At 34.7% G+C, this 14,123-nt stretch overlaps 1 protein-coding gene across 4 annotated transcripts in view; it reads left to right on the top strand.

The window, feature by feature from the left end:
* The window catches only part of LOC136835237 (basic salivary proline-rich protein 1-like), a 31,572-nt gene extending 17,916 nt beyond the window's left edge, over window positions 1–13,656 (top strand). For 2 of the 4 annotated variants that reach the window (XM_067098499.1, XM_067098501.1), the window contains exons 3-9: window positions 358–527; window positions 2,438–2,594; window positions 4,581–4,736; window positions 7,122–7,262; window positions 8,926–9,027; window positions 9,417–9,496; window positions 11,513–13,656. In XM_067098499.1, the coding sequence (XP_066954600.1) occupies window positions 358–527; window positions 2,438–2,594; window positions 4,581–4,736; window positions 7,122–7,262; window positions 8,926–9,027; window positions 9,417–9,496; window positions 11,513–11,602 (896 nt within the window). In that variant the 3' untranslated portion in view covers window positions 11,603–13,656. The remainder of the gene's footprint in view (window positions 1–357; window positions 528–2,437; window positions 2,595–4,580; window positions 4,737–7,121; window positions 7,263–8,925; window positions 9,028–9,416; window positions 9,497–11,512) is intronic. The other 2 variants (XM_067098502.1, XM_067098500.1) reach the window with 1 other exon arrangement.
* Window positions 13,657–14,123: the final 467 nt, after the last annotated feature.

Raw genomic sequence — 14,123 nt, 5'->3', positions numbered from 1 at the left:
TTCTTGTGCCTGGTGTAGGGAGACTATACTTTCTTGCACTGATTTTCTAAGGGACACTGTTTTTCATAATATGACAAGTAATGAGCTGTTGAACTGGTTATGTTTATATAAACATAAGAAATTCATTAATTCGTGTATTAAACGATATAAATAAAATACCAAACGTGAATAGTAATCAAATATCACTCTGTTTTAATTCTCTTTTTTATCTGTTCAGTTATCAATGTAATAATAATTTAATTATTTCTCTTTTTTTATCTATTCACCTATCAAGTTAATCATAATTTAATTATTTCTCTTTTATCTATTCAGTTATCACTAATTTATGCATTCATATTGATTTATAATGTGTTTCAGTGCCCATCGATCCTAGGGGACCCCAACCTGGCTTTGGCCCGAACGTGGCACCCCCAGTGGGTGCCCCAGGGGTACCCCCGTCCCCAACGGCACCCTCTCGGGTTCCTGTGCGTCCAGCGCCCTGCCCTCCAATACACATTCCCTCAGCGCCTTCGTCAGGGTTGGATCAGGTGAGATATGCAGTTCCCAGCTGTGGAAGATCTTTTGAGCATTTACGGCTGTGTATTAGCATGACAGAGGATCTTTTGAGGATTCGAGGATATAAAATGAATTAGAATGACTGAGGATCTCTTAAGGATTCGAGGATACAAACTGAATTAGAATGACCAAGGATCTTTCCAGGATTCGAGGATATAAGTTGAATTAGAATGACTAAGGATCTTTTGAGGATACGAGGATATACAATGAATCAGAATGACTGAGGATCTCTTAAGGATTCGAGGGTATGAGTTACATTAGAATGAGTGAGGATCTCTTGAGGATTCGAGGATATAAATTGAATTAGAATTACCGAGGGTCTCTTGAGAATTGGAGGATATGAATTGAATTACAATTACTGAGGATCTCTTAAGGATTCGAGGATATGAATTGAACTAGAATTGCTGAGCATCTCTTAAGGATTCGAGGATATGAATTGAACTAGAATTGCTGAGCATCTCTTAAGGATTCGAGGATATGAGTTTAATTACAATTAGAATTACAGAGGATCTCTTGAGGATTCGAGAATATGAATTGAATTAGAATTACTGAGGATCTCTTGAGGCTTAGAGAATATGAATTGAATTAGAATTACTGAGGATCTCTTGAGGCTTCGAGGACATGAATTGAATTAGAATTACTGAGGATCCCTTGAGGATTCGAGGAGATGAATTACATGAGAATGATGGAGGATCTCTTGAGGATTCGAGGATATGAATTGAATTAGAATTACTGAGGATCGCTTAAAGATTTTAGGATATCAATTGATTAGAATTACTGAGAATCTCTTAGAGGATTTGAGGATATGAATTGTATTACAGTTAGAATTACTAAGGATCTCATGAGGGTCCGAGGATATGAACTGAATTACATTTAGTGAATATATCTTGAGGATTCGAGGATATGAATTGGATTAGAAGAAGTGAGGATCTCTTGAAGATTCGAAGATATGAATTGAAGTAGAATAAGTGAGGATCTCTTGAGGATTCGAAGATAGGAATTGCATTAGAATAAGTGAGGATCTCTTGAGAATTCGAGGATATGAAATGAATTAGAATGATAGAGGATCTCTTGAGGATTCGAGTTAGATATGCATTAGAAATACTGAGAATCTCTTGAGGATTCGAGGGTATGAACTGATTTAAAATTACTGAATATCTCTTGAGGATTCGAGGATATGAAACGAATTAGAATTACTGAGGCTCTTGTGGATTCGAGTTAGAATTCCGTTAGAATGATTGTGTATCACACTCATAGCTATTTGCGGCTATGAAGTGAGTTAAAATGATTAAGGATCACTTAGGTAGTAATAGTTGAAGTGTATTATAATTGCTGCAGATCTTTCGATAAGATTCAGCCAGTTGTTATAATTTTTTATTGCTGTTATTGTTATAACTTCAAGATTCAATCACGGCTTTCTATCCAATCGAAAGTCTGGCTCTTTTTGAATTAATCGATATTCCTGTTGCACAGAATTTCCTGCTATGGAATTCTACAGAAGAACAGTTATTGTCTAGCGATGGGTAATGTCACAATAGAGATCGTAGACAAAATTAATATAAGATGTAAATCATTTTACTGATTGATTGAACTTATATATATATATATATATATATATATATATATATATATATATATATATATATATATATATATACATATATATATATATATATATTACATATACATACACTGTATATATTATATATATAAGTATTATCTGTATTGATTTTATCTTATCTTTTCCTTCATTGATTGATTATTTGTATATTTATTTACCTCCGTCATTGCCTGGTGATTTATTTATTTCCTAATAATTTGCCGTCGAACTTGACCTTTCAGTTCTCATTCACTGACTGACTTACGAATTTCCTCGTTGCAGCCTCCGTGGTGGGCGAACCTTCGGGATGGGGAAGCCCCTCCGAGTTGCGTGATATCCTGGAAGGGGGCAGAGGGCCTCAAAATCTACTTCATTCAGGAGGAAGGACACGTCGTCTCCCCCAAAAAGCCCCTGGGACTGACCCTCTACAAGAAAATCAGTAAGATCCTGCTCTCTGATAAGAGTTCTTGCATATCCTTCGGTCTCTGGTGGTAGGATCGAGTCCAAAGGTTCACAGGAGGCTTCTTGTTCCCTTGGATGGTTACTACTCTTATGGGCTGCGTTTGTGCAAAGTCCCGTTGGTATAAAACCAGTTTAATTTGAGCCAAACACCCTGGAATACGGTACCGCCGATTGTTTATCTTATTCGACGTATTGTAACTTGGTCATGTTTTAATATATTTTCCACAATCCTATGGGTCACACACACTCAGATAGATCTAGTTAGGCAGTTAGTAATTTTCAGCTTATTGAAAAATTATCATTTTTCGGAAATAATTGACTAATTTCTTTTTTCTGCGTGTAGGTAAATGATAGAAATTGATTCATAGCTGTTGATTCTTATTTATAAATGCTGCAACTGGAAGGAATTGCTAAAGTGTGCAGTTTTTGAATATGCAGATTTTTTTTATCAAGTGTCTAGATTTTATATTTGTCTGTACAGATTTTTACTTGGGTGTATATCTTTTTACTAGATTTTTCAGATTTTCGCTCAAGTATGTAGACTGTTTACTTGACTGTGTAGATTTTGTTTCTATAATGAAGAATTTTTTTACTTGGTTTTGCAGTTTTGCTAAAAAATAATCTTATCCGTATTTGTGCAAATTAAAAAAGAATCTTCTAGAACAAATGCTTACAAAAGATTTAAAAGCATTTGCTCTAAGAAATAAACAAGGACTTTTGGCGAATCTTCACTTGCCATAAAAGGTCTGTGCTAGTTTATTTATCTCAGTGTATATATTTTACGTCAATTTTCACAGGAGTTGTAACTGCAAGGAATATGTCTAGGAATGTGGTAAGTTAGTAAATTACACCTAGAACAAGAACATACAATCCAGTGCATCAAAGCAAATCAGGAGAGTGGTCGAAATTCACAGTAGGTGTTCAGTTGCTCTCTGATAAAATCTGAATTCTCTTTGTGAAGGGTCCTCTCAGCATGATGGTGTTGCTTTCACGAGCTGTCCTTTTCCTGATCTTGTAATCGAAATGGTAAACTGGTCAACTCTTATAGGGCTTCCATCTTTCAGTGATGGTATTCATCACTTAGAAACTTTAAATTTTCTTACTAGTTTTTAGGTAATTCTAGTTACGTAAATGCTTGCTTACTTCATTGTCGTTTCTTTCAAGTTTCGCTTTTGTTCCTGTATAAGGTAGGAGTGTAAACCGTATGATAAAGTCTGCCCTTTAATACAGGTTTGGATCAGGTATGGGCAAAGGGTCATGTAGAAACTCCCCTTCTTGCTCAGACATAGAAAGAATAGCTACTAGTAGTTGTAATGTATTCCCCTCTGTTTAAAGGTGCCTTGTTTCCTTGTCAATGGTGGTGAAGCTGCGGACTTCATCTCAATAACATCTTCCCTGACTGAGAAGTTAATACTTCTGTATACTCTTAAATTTTTTATTTTTGAATGTTGTACCTTCATATCTTTAGGTTTTACATCCTTTTATCTTTAACTTTCACAGCTTCATCTTTTAATTTATCTTACAATTAAAGCAAAGCAAGTTCACTTTTCTGTACAGAAGAAGTAAGACTAAAGGCACCTTCTCTATACACAAGAGGGGCAAACCAGATGCTTTATTCTGAATTGAACTAAAAAATGGCGCATCAAGTCCACCACTTCTCCGCACTGAAGACAAAAAATAAACACAAGACAGATTTGTCTCATGCAACCTACAGTACATATTCACTTAACTGGCAACCATCTGATCCCAGGTCCACTTCTCTGTACTGAAGAAAAAAATTAAACACAAAACTAATTTCTCTCTCTCATGCAACCTGCAATTTCACTTAACTGGCAATCCTTTGGTCCCAAGGATGCAACCCTTTTCCACATGAAGAAAAGGGAAAGATTTCCTCCCAAAATAAGGTTTATCACTTAGTCCCTTTCTGAAGAAAGATAACAAGGTTCTCATTCCATCGTTCCAGAGGGCAGAAGCGACGTCGTGGAAGAATCTCTCTTGGGTATGATTGAAGTCGCTGGCTGCTGGCGACTAAGGCTGCACGGGAAAGACTCCTTTTGCCTCCATACTTTTAACGATACCTATATTTTCTTAGATGATTCCACGTGCCCAAGTAAGTCTGGTTAGTACCGAAAAGCTTGTTTTGTTTTGTCTTTTGCCGCTTTTGGGTGTGAAAGGTTTGGAGCACCTCTAAGTAAAAAAAGATTTAAGGTAATTATGTCGTAGGGAAGGGGTGGCGACGAAAATGTAGATGAATAAATCTTTATCACTTCAGGTGATTTAATGCATTTTGTACAATGTTTAAATGCATCTATTTTTATTTTTATCTTTTACTTCCTCTTACTTTTATGTACTATAATTACTGATTTCTGTCTGTCTGCCTTTCTGTCTGAATATTTAATAAGGAGCATCAAAGGACATTGTACCATAACTGAATTACTTTCCGACTGGCACTAACCATTTGTCGGAGCACTTTCAGATACTAATGCATATCTTAGTCTCAATATTCTTGGCCTTATTGTTTATCAGTAAAACGCCTCAGATATTCCATTTCAATCACGTTCTAATAATAGTAATACGACGTTCCATTTTCGTACCTCTCTTTTTATTCGTAATTACCAACCAGGCCGTAACCCTACTTGGAAAAGCAGCCCATTACAGATATACAGATAAAGAAATTAAGAAATAAGGAATGTATGAGAGAGATGTAAAGAACTTCCACCAGAAGTTTGGAAGACTGAGAAACTATGAGAGAAGTAAATAGCTCAGCAGAACTTTGTAAGGCTGGCCATAAAGAATTGCTTCCACAGACAAAACTTTAAGAGCAGCAATGTGTTGCAGAAACGGTATTTTAGTTTGTCCAAGGGTAAAGGTTGATTATTTTATTTGTTTGTAGTAGAGAAATATATAAAAATGTTTAGAGGACTCCGCTTAACTGAGGGTACATCCGCACTACACTAAAACATGCCATAAACAAGTCGGTTGAAGACATATAGCATACAAGTTGACAACGAGTCAACGACTGTAAAAGAAAGGCCGAATCTTTGGTCAGTGCTGGATAATCGTATGAAGCACTGGTAAGGATCACCAACAAGTCATTAACTTGCATTCAACCTGTTTGTGATGTGTTTACGATATGTTACCGACGTGTTTTCATGACATTTTTTTTCTGAAGCTGGCGAACGAATCTTTGGCCAGCGTTAGATAATCGTATGCAGCACTGGTAAGGGCCACCGACAAGTCATAAACTTGTATTCAATCTGTTTTGTGATGTGTATGCGATATGTTACCGATTTGTGTTCATGACTTTTTTTTTTTTACGTAGTGTGAACTCACCTTGCGACGTTCCAAAAATCATTACAGTCCCTCTGGGGAGTAAGGTGATCAGTATTTTGGTCACCTAGTAAGTGTCCTTCAGTTCTGTTACCACCAGACATTAGCAGACAAGACAAATCCTGTATTCTTGATGAACTTGATAATGTATTTAGCAGCATGACCTCGATTTTGATTTCAAATCTTCTGTCACTTCTCATGCTCTCTCGTTTTGCATTACTTCTTTTCTTAAGAGACTTCAAAACGTACCTCACTTTGTATTTAACTCTTGATAAACCTCCAAATGTCTCTCGCCGTCTTGCCTAAGATTTCAAACATTTACATGACTTCAAAAAGTCTCTCGCCTTTAGACACCTCAGACATAAACATTCTTATTTTCTAGCTTTACAATCTTATGATGATCTGTATTGTTATTTTTCTTGTTTATTACTTTCCACAATATTTTTTGTGATGCTCTTTTCGACTAAGAATAATTTTTTATTGTTCTATGCACAGGTCTTCTATTTTTCAAATATGTTTATCTACTGTCTTCAAAATTGTGTATGCAAGGGATTATCTGTCCTATAATATGTTTACATACACTTTCATATCTATTTTTACTTTTATACGGTCAGTTTCCGTAGTCTCTTTAAACCCGAGAATAGCATACACTAATACTATTCAAGTGTACAAGATATTGTGTCCACTACAACTGTTGTTTTAATGTATGCTAATGATCTATCGAAAATAAAATAAAAAAATTGATGGGATTTTTCGGATAACTGGCTTTACTCCAAATTATATACTGTAAGTCTTACACTATCGCGTTCATTCTGCAAAGTCTGTATGTGTGTTTAGCATTGTGTAAAACCCTGTAGTTGAGCACCAGTTGCGTCCGCTAAGTAAACACATTTTGTCTTTGTGACTAAAAAAAAACTGTTGTTGTGTGATATTTGTTTATTAATCCAACTATCCTTATGCTGTATTTGTCGTCTGAATTATATACGACCACGAATGTGATTCAGTTGGGCTCACGTCAGAAGTTAATGTTTTAATTGACTTATATTGGAATAATGACTTATGATTTGGGAACGTCTGAGCAATCATCTAATAACGACGTCTCTATGTTCTTCTTCCTCCTCTTCTTCTTTTTCTTCTTCTTCTTCTTCTTCTTCTTCTTCTTCACGCGTCGCAGGACGGATAGTCATCATGGAGCTGCCCCAAGACGTCTCGAAGACCATGCGTTCAGATCTGCTAGCTCTTCTACAGGAGATGGCCGACCTTCGGGAGGAACAGGAAGGTGTTGTTGACAAGATCACGACGAATGTTGGAGCAGGTGCGGAAAAAAGGTCATCTGTTATGACTCGCCCTTGAAGGGCATCTGTTCGTGTGCATACATACATACATAAATACATACATACATATGTACAGAATGTACACATGTATAAATATATTATATATATATATATATATACATATATATATATATATATATATATATATTTATATATATATATATTATATACATTTAATATTACATACACACACACACACACACACACACACACATATATATATATATATATATATATATATAATTAAGTTAAGCTCAGGTTAACTGTCTGTATGTGTGAAATAGTATCAATTACTCATTAGTGAATATACTGTATTTCCACAATATTTATGTGTACACTTATGGATATACATGCATACAGTCTTGTATAGTGTATTTCAGATGTATAGGTTAAAATGTCTATTTATACTTAACGAATTTCACTTTGACGAATATTAATGTGTACACTGATACACATGTATGCATACAGTCCTGTATATTGTATTTCTGATGTATTGGTTGAAATGTCTGTTTACCTGTTACAATGTGTTGTGAGCTTACAATTATGCAAATGCATGTAGCACATTGTATTAGACATTCATGAGTGCACGGAAGGGGGGAGAGCACAGGAGAGAGAGAGAGAGAGAGAGAGAGAGAGAGAGAGAGAGAGAGAGAAGAGAGAGAGACTAAAAAACGCCACATTTTGTTTTACATATATTCAGATGTTTATAATAAATTGCTTTACAGATAGGTTTGAGAGAGAGAGAGAGAGAGAGAGAGAGAGAGAGAGAGAGAGAGAATAAAATTGTAATTAGTTTTATATTTGTACAGATTGATTCACTGATATGTTTGCGAGAGAGAGAGAGAGAGAGAGAGAGAGAGAGAGAGAGAGAGAGAGAGAGAGAGAATGCCATGTTAGTTTTATATATATGGAGATCTTATAGAAATTGTTTTATAGTTATGTTTGAAAGAGAGAGAGAGAGAGAGAGAGAGAGAGAGAGAGAGAGAGAGAGTAAAATTGCCACATTAGTTTTTATATTTGTACAGATTGATTCACTGTATGTTTGAGAGAGAGAAGAGAGAGAGGGTGAGAGAGAGAGAGAGAGAGAGAGAGAGTAAAAGAGAGAGAACATTAGTTTTTTATATTGTACAGATTGATTCACTGTATGTTTGAGAGAGAGAGAGAGAGATGCCACGTTAGTTTTATATATATGGAGATGCTTATAGGAAATTGTTTTATAGTTATGTTTGAAGAGAGAGAGAGAGAGAGAGAGAGAGAGAGAGAGAGAGAGAGAGACTAAAAACGCCACATTTGTTTTACATATATTCAGATGTTTATAATAAATTGCTTTACAGATAGGTTTGAGAGAGAGAGAGAGAGAGAGTAAAATTGCCACATTAGTTTTATATTTGTACAGATTGCTTCACTGTTAAGTTTGAGAGAGAGAGAGAGAGAGAGAGAGAGAGAGAGAGAGAGAGACTGAAAATGCCACATTGGTCCTCTACTTTTGTTGTCATTTCCTATATTCATTTAGAAGAAAATTATAGATGCTATTGAAACTCTTTACCCAATATACCTCAAAAATCAAAGGAAAAAAAGTATAGTTTCCTCGCCATTAACGAAAACTACTGAGACAATAATTAAAAAGACCCTTGTTTATTTCAGTCTATGAGGACATCACCAAGAAGATCAACTTAGCAGTGAAAGACGCGGTTCCTGGGGCGCACAAGAGCACCAAATGGATCAGAAAAGGCACGGGGTCCTTAGGTAAGGACGGAATTCCCGAGCATTCACAACTTGTCTTGACCCTGATGACTTTATCCAGTGTACTTGGTTGAAACACCGGATTAAGTCCGTACATAGTAATTAAAATCCCTTAAATCCTAGAAATAAAAACGCCAGATTATATCCTTTTTTATGATCTATGTTTATTACATATGATTTGTCTCAATATTCTCAGTACGAAAGACATTACAGCCTGTTTTATGTGGTCTGACGGCAAATATCTACAACCGATATCATTTTAACCAATGATGGGCTTGAGCAGCGTGAGTAGCCAATCACGATTAGTTTAAGTGATATCGACGGTCGATATTTAACGTCAGCTTCGAGAAAACAATATATTTCCTGTTCCCACTGTTGCCTTTGTTTTACAGTTCGTATGGGGGGTAATCTAGTCTCCAAAGGACTGCACATGATTGCAGATCACGCGCCAGCGTCACAGCCAGAGAAGGAGGTAAGAACTAAAGTATGTCTTAAAGTTTAAATGATGTAGAATTAGATCTACATTCCATACACAGAATTAACTGTTGTTAAAAGTAATGATTGCTAATTTTCTTTACTGATGTCTCTTACTTTCTGTTTCATACTTAGACGGATTATGTGAGTATTTCTAAACGATTCATGTTTTAATGATCGAATAACTCAGCCTGTAAGGAAATTAGAGCTTTGTCCTGTCAGTGAATTTCTGCTTCAGAATTGAAGAAGATTCCTCATACTCTTTTTGCTTTAGATTAAAATGAGAGTTTAAATGCCAACTGGTTCTCGATTTATGTAGTTTAGTTGGCATCTGTAACCTTTCGTTTGAGTAAGTAGCTTTTGCAATTTATTGCATGAACATGTTGAAATTGGCATCTTGAAGGAAGTAGTCAAGGTAAGGACATCGAACAAGGTAAAATATGTGGTTTAAATGTATACAGCTGGCTTAAAATGTGAGTGATGGTAGGTATTGGAATTGGATATAAATTTTAAGTATTTCTTGTGCCCTTTATGTAGTGTCTGTATTTTCCCATGCGTGTTATTCAGTGTCTCATAAGGGTTTTGGGAAAAATATTAAAGGAATTTTCCCCAATACCAAGTTTTCTCTGGGATAGTGGATATTGGACTTACCCATATCCCAACAGTATTTTTCCACTGTTATTCACGTCTTTGAAATGTCCTCTAGACATGAGCAAGGAAAGGCTGCAACCTAGACGCCCCTAAGCAAAGTATTAAAGTGAACAATATAAATGAAGTTGAGACATGTAACACTGAGGTTTGAGCAAACTGGCATTTGAATTGTGCTAATCTGTGAAGAATATAAGTACTTTGATATGGCCACCAGTTACTTCAATACATTAATCTCCATTTGCTCCTGTAACTTTCCTTTCTCAGTATTTTTATGAATGAGTTTTATTTTTATTTAGTGTTTTCAGTACACTAATTAATGTGTATTAATGTCTGGTAGCATTTACAAGGCTATTCATGATACCAGTATTATTAATTTTTAGTTTCATTCTTTAACAGTGTAGTGTTTAGATTTTTGTCAAGAAGAGAAACATTGCTTTCTTCGGTAAAATCGTTTTCATACATTTCCTAGATCTTAAGAAATATGGCTTAATAATTTATTTTCGTGACATGAGCCATGACTTTATGTCTAATAATATAACATCACTATGGTTTGAAGTACTGTTTAGATTGTGTTTATATGATGTCATAATTTTATTTACCTGGCGTGAAATATGACCTAATGTCATGTCATACATTATGGGTATATATTTTCCCATTTTTATTGATGTCTTGACATACAACAGCAGATGTTTTCCCCTTTTGAAGTATGGCTTAATGTCATGTGTTTTGAAGACATAAATTTATTTTCTTAACTTGACTTATGACATATTATAGTCTAATGCTATGCCATACATTATAGAATTTATTATCGTGATTTGGAATGATAGATTAAATGCCATGTGATACGTCGTGGCATCGTTTCATGTGATGCGACACCGTGGATTAATTTCCCTGACCTTAAAATAGCCTAATGTAATATGATACGTCACAGACTTATTTTCCTTGACAGAAGTATGGCTTAATGTCTTTATACGTCATAAATTTATTCTTCTGACTCTAAATCAGGTTTAATGTCATATGAGGAAGTCATAGATTCATTGTTCTGAAATAAAGTAAAGGACAACAGATTTACTTTTCCTTACTTGAAAAATGGCCTTTGACATGTTATACGTTCCAGATTTATTTTCTTGTTTTGAAGTGTGCTGCCTTAATGTTAAGTTATATTAAAGAATTATCCTGTCTTTAATTACGGGCTGCGTGATGTCATTGGACGCCATCACCTTCTCTTCCTCCTTATTCTGTGGAAGCTGTTAACTAAGCAAGTTCATAAGCTTCCGGTTCCTTTAAAAATGTATGTTTATTAATGTACCCAAAATATGCATTACATTACTTTACACTGGAAATTTCATTATGAATATTGCAGGAGGAGTCGCCCATCCATTCAGCGCTCCTGGAAGGCCTCAGGAAATTCCAGAGGGACTTGGAGAGCAAAATGATCACGTACGTGGATTGAAGATGAAAACTGTGGATTTCATTTCCTTTCGTGTTATGGAAGAACTTTGTCGAGTGTAATTTTCCACGCGAAACGTAGAAGTTCAAGGAAGGAGGTCAAGATCTTGGGGAAGAATGACTTGAGTGGCCCTTTTCTCACGGAATATGCAATGCCTTACATGTAGTCAATAAGCTTGAAACGGCCAAATGTAAGAATACGTCGTGGTGTATTCACCATCAGTGCGTTTTCAAACTTAGGTGAACTCAAAGAAATGCAGGTGTAGTATTATGCATATACATGCAAACACAATGTGCTTTTTTCACGATAAAGTAGGTTGCTTTTGACACTCCTCAGAACTGACAAAAATACCAAAAATAAATAAATAAATAAATGAATAAATTGCTTATAATGAAATTCCACACCACTCACTTGTAACTATGAGGGAATACGTGATGTTAATCAATGGTTTTACTCATGGTACATATTATTTGACTTCAGTTGGGAGATTACCTCTTCTGGGACCTTCTGACTGTCCATGGAACGTGTTTATCGTAATGTTACATAAAAACAAAGTTAAAATTGATTCAGTCCCGTTATTCCTGTACCAGTAAATTGTGTAGTGCTTATCAGATGTTTAGGTTTCAGCTGAAATCCCAAAGCTGTGCCGAGAAAAAAAAAATGAAAGACCTAACATTGCCAAAGTTTATTCCATGCTCATGTTTGAACAGATCACAAGGGAAAGTTAAGTAATGGCAATAATTTACAAGATAATCAAGTACACTGAAATTGTGAAGCAAAAAACCTATTGCTTTCTAAAACAGTAATTCCTAGCAATTATTGCTACTTTACATGGAAATATTAGGCATTGTTAAAAATTGTTATTGAAATTTTAACTTTTGTACGTGAGTCGTGTAAGTTTTGTTGTGCAATTGGATGTTTAGAATCAAAGTCCTGACACAGCAAAACACTACAAACGATTTTACTTTAAAGCATTGAAGTACCATTCTGAAAAAAATATGATTTTGTTTGCCATGATACTACAGAAGTATGATATTATATAGTAATCACACTTCATTTTTGTTCAGAGAATTTAACTTTTCTTACAAAGAATTATGAAAATTATAAATGACTAATCAAGTGCATATACTCTGTTGCATTATTAGTCGGTAGATAAATTTTTCTTATCTGTAAGGTACCTTGATCTCATTTTGATAAGAGAAAGGTCTGATGACACTGCAAAAACAGGTATCTGGAACAGTGCACTGGACTTTGTTTCAGGTTCAGTATGGGATTTACAATATATGAGTTAATTCCTGCTGTATAAAAATGAAGTTAACACAGTTTTTTTTAGTAAATGGATTAATTCCTGCGTTAAAAATAAAGTTAACACAGTTTTTTTTAAAGTCTTCCCTGCTTTTCCTTACTCCAATAAATTTTTTCTCTCAGATCATATTGTATTGTAGAACTCTTGCCTGAATGGTCATAATAAATACTTTGCAATCTCTCTAACCTATTGGGTTTAAAGATGTATTTTCCGTAGGCATAATGATCGCTTATTTTTGTAGTTAACCAGAGAAACTGTATTATTGTGATTGTTAGTTGGAGAAGATACACTGAGAACCAATCTTGTAATAATTACAGTTTTCAGCCAGATGAGAGTTTGAATATCTAGCTCGTTCGTATGGTTAAGATACTTGATAAAACTCACGGAAATGTAAATAATTCACTGCATATTTAACTTGATAGTTGTTGACTCAAATGCACGACAGCCGTAGTGGCAATGATATAAACGACAACCAGAATGCTTTGTTGTTTAAAGTGCCTTTTACACTGGCTTTTATAGATCCTGTTTTATATTGATCTTGTCGTCATATTAACAACAGAGTTTTACTGAATCTTCTTGTGCTTATGAAATGTGGCTGTTAGTTTTTGGAAGGTTAATAATCTATTTTGATGTTCTGACAGTTCTTTAATACTGTCACTGGCTCCATTGTAAGGTGTGTTTATCCAATTAATTTTCAGGTGTTCATTTTATTTGCTGGAAATGATGACAAATACAGTTTTTCACAGTAAAAGATGCTTTGACTGAACTTCACAAATACAGCTTTCAAAATGATAAACTGCTGTTGCAGAGTTTAAGAATACAGAGTGAGTGATTTGGTGATAATGTAAATGTTTTTGTAGACCTTCGTTTTATAAGTTGTAATCTGTTTCTATTAACCTGAAAAGCTAGGAAGAATGACTGTTGAACAACAACCGGAGATTGTGTGTATATATACAGTATGTATATATATATATATATATATATATATATATATATATATAATATATATAATATATAATATATATATATATATATATAATATATATATATATATATATATATATTTAAACACGTTTCAGCTTTGTTTCTTCTCATATTTTGCATAATCTAGCATATACAACTTTGAGTTTTTATTCGTCCCAATGGAATCAAACTTTCGTGAAACTAGTTTAGAAAACTGCTACGAACACATATTAAACTTAAGGTGAAGACAACGTC

The sequence above is a fragment of the Macrobrachium rosenbergii genome, chromosome 55 (assembly GCF_040412425.1).
Source record: "Macrobrachium rosenbergii isolate ZJJX-2024 chromosome 55, ASM4041242v1, whole genome shotgun sequence".
NCBI classification, from domain to species: Eukaryota; Metazoa; Arthropoda; class Malacostraca; order Decapoda; family Palaemonidae; genus Macrobrachium; species Macrobrachium rosenbergii.
The sequence above is the reverse complement of the archived record's forward strand: the minus strand, read 5'-3'. Positions and strand labels throughout refer to the sequence as shown.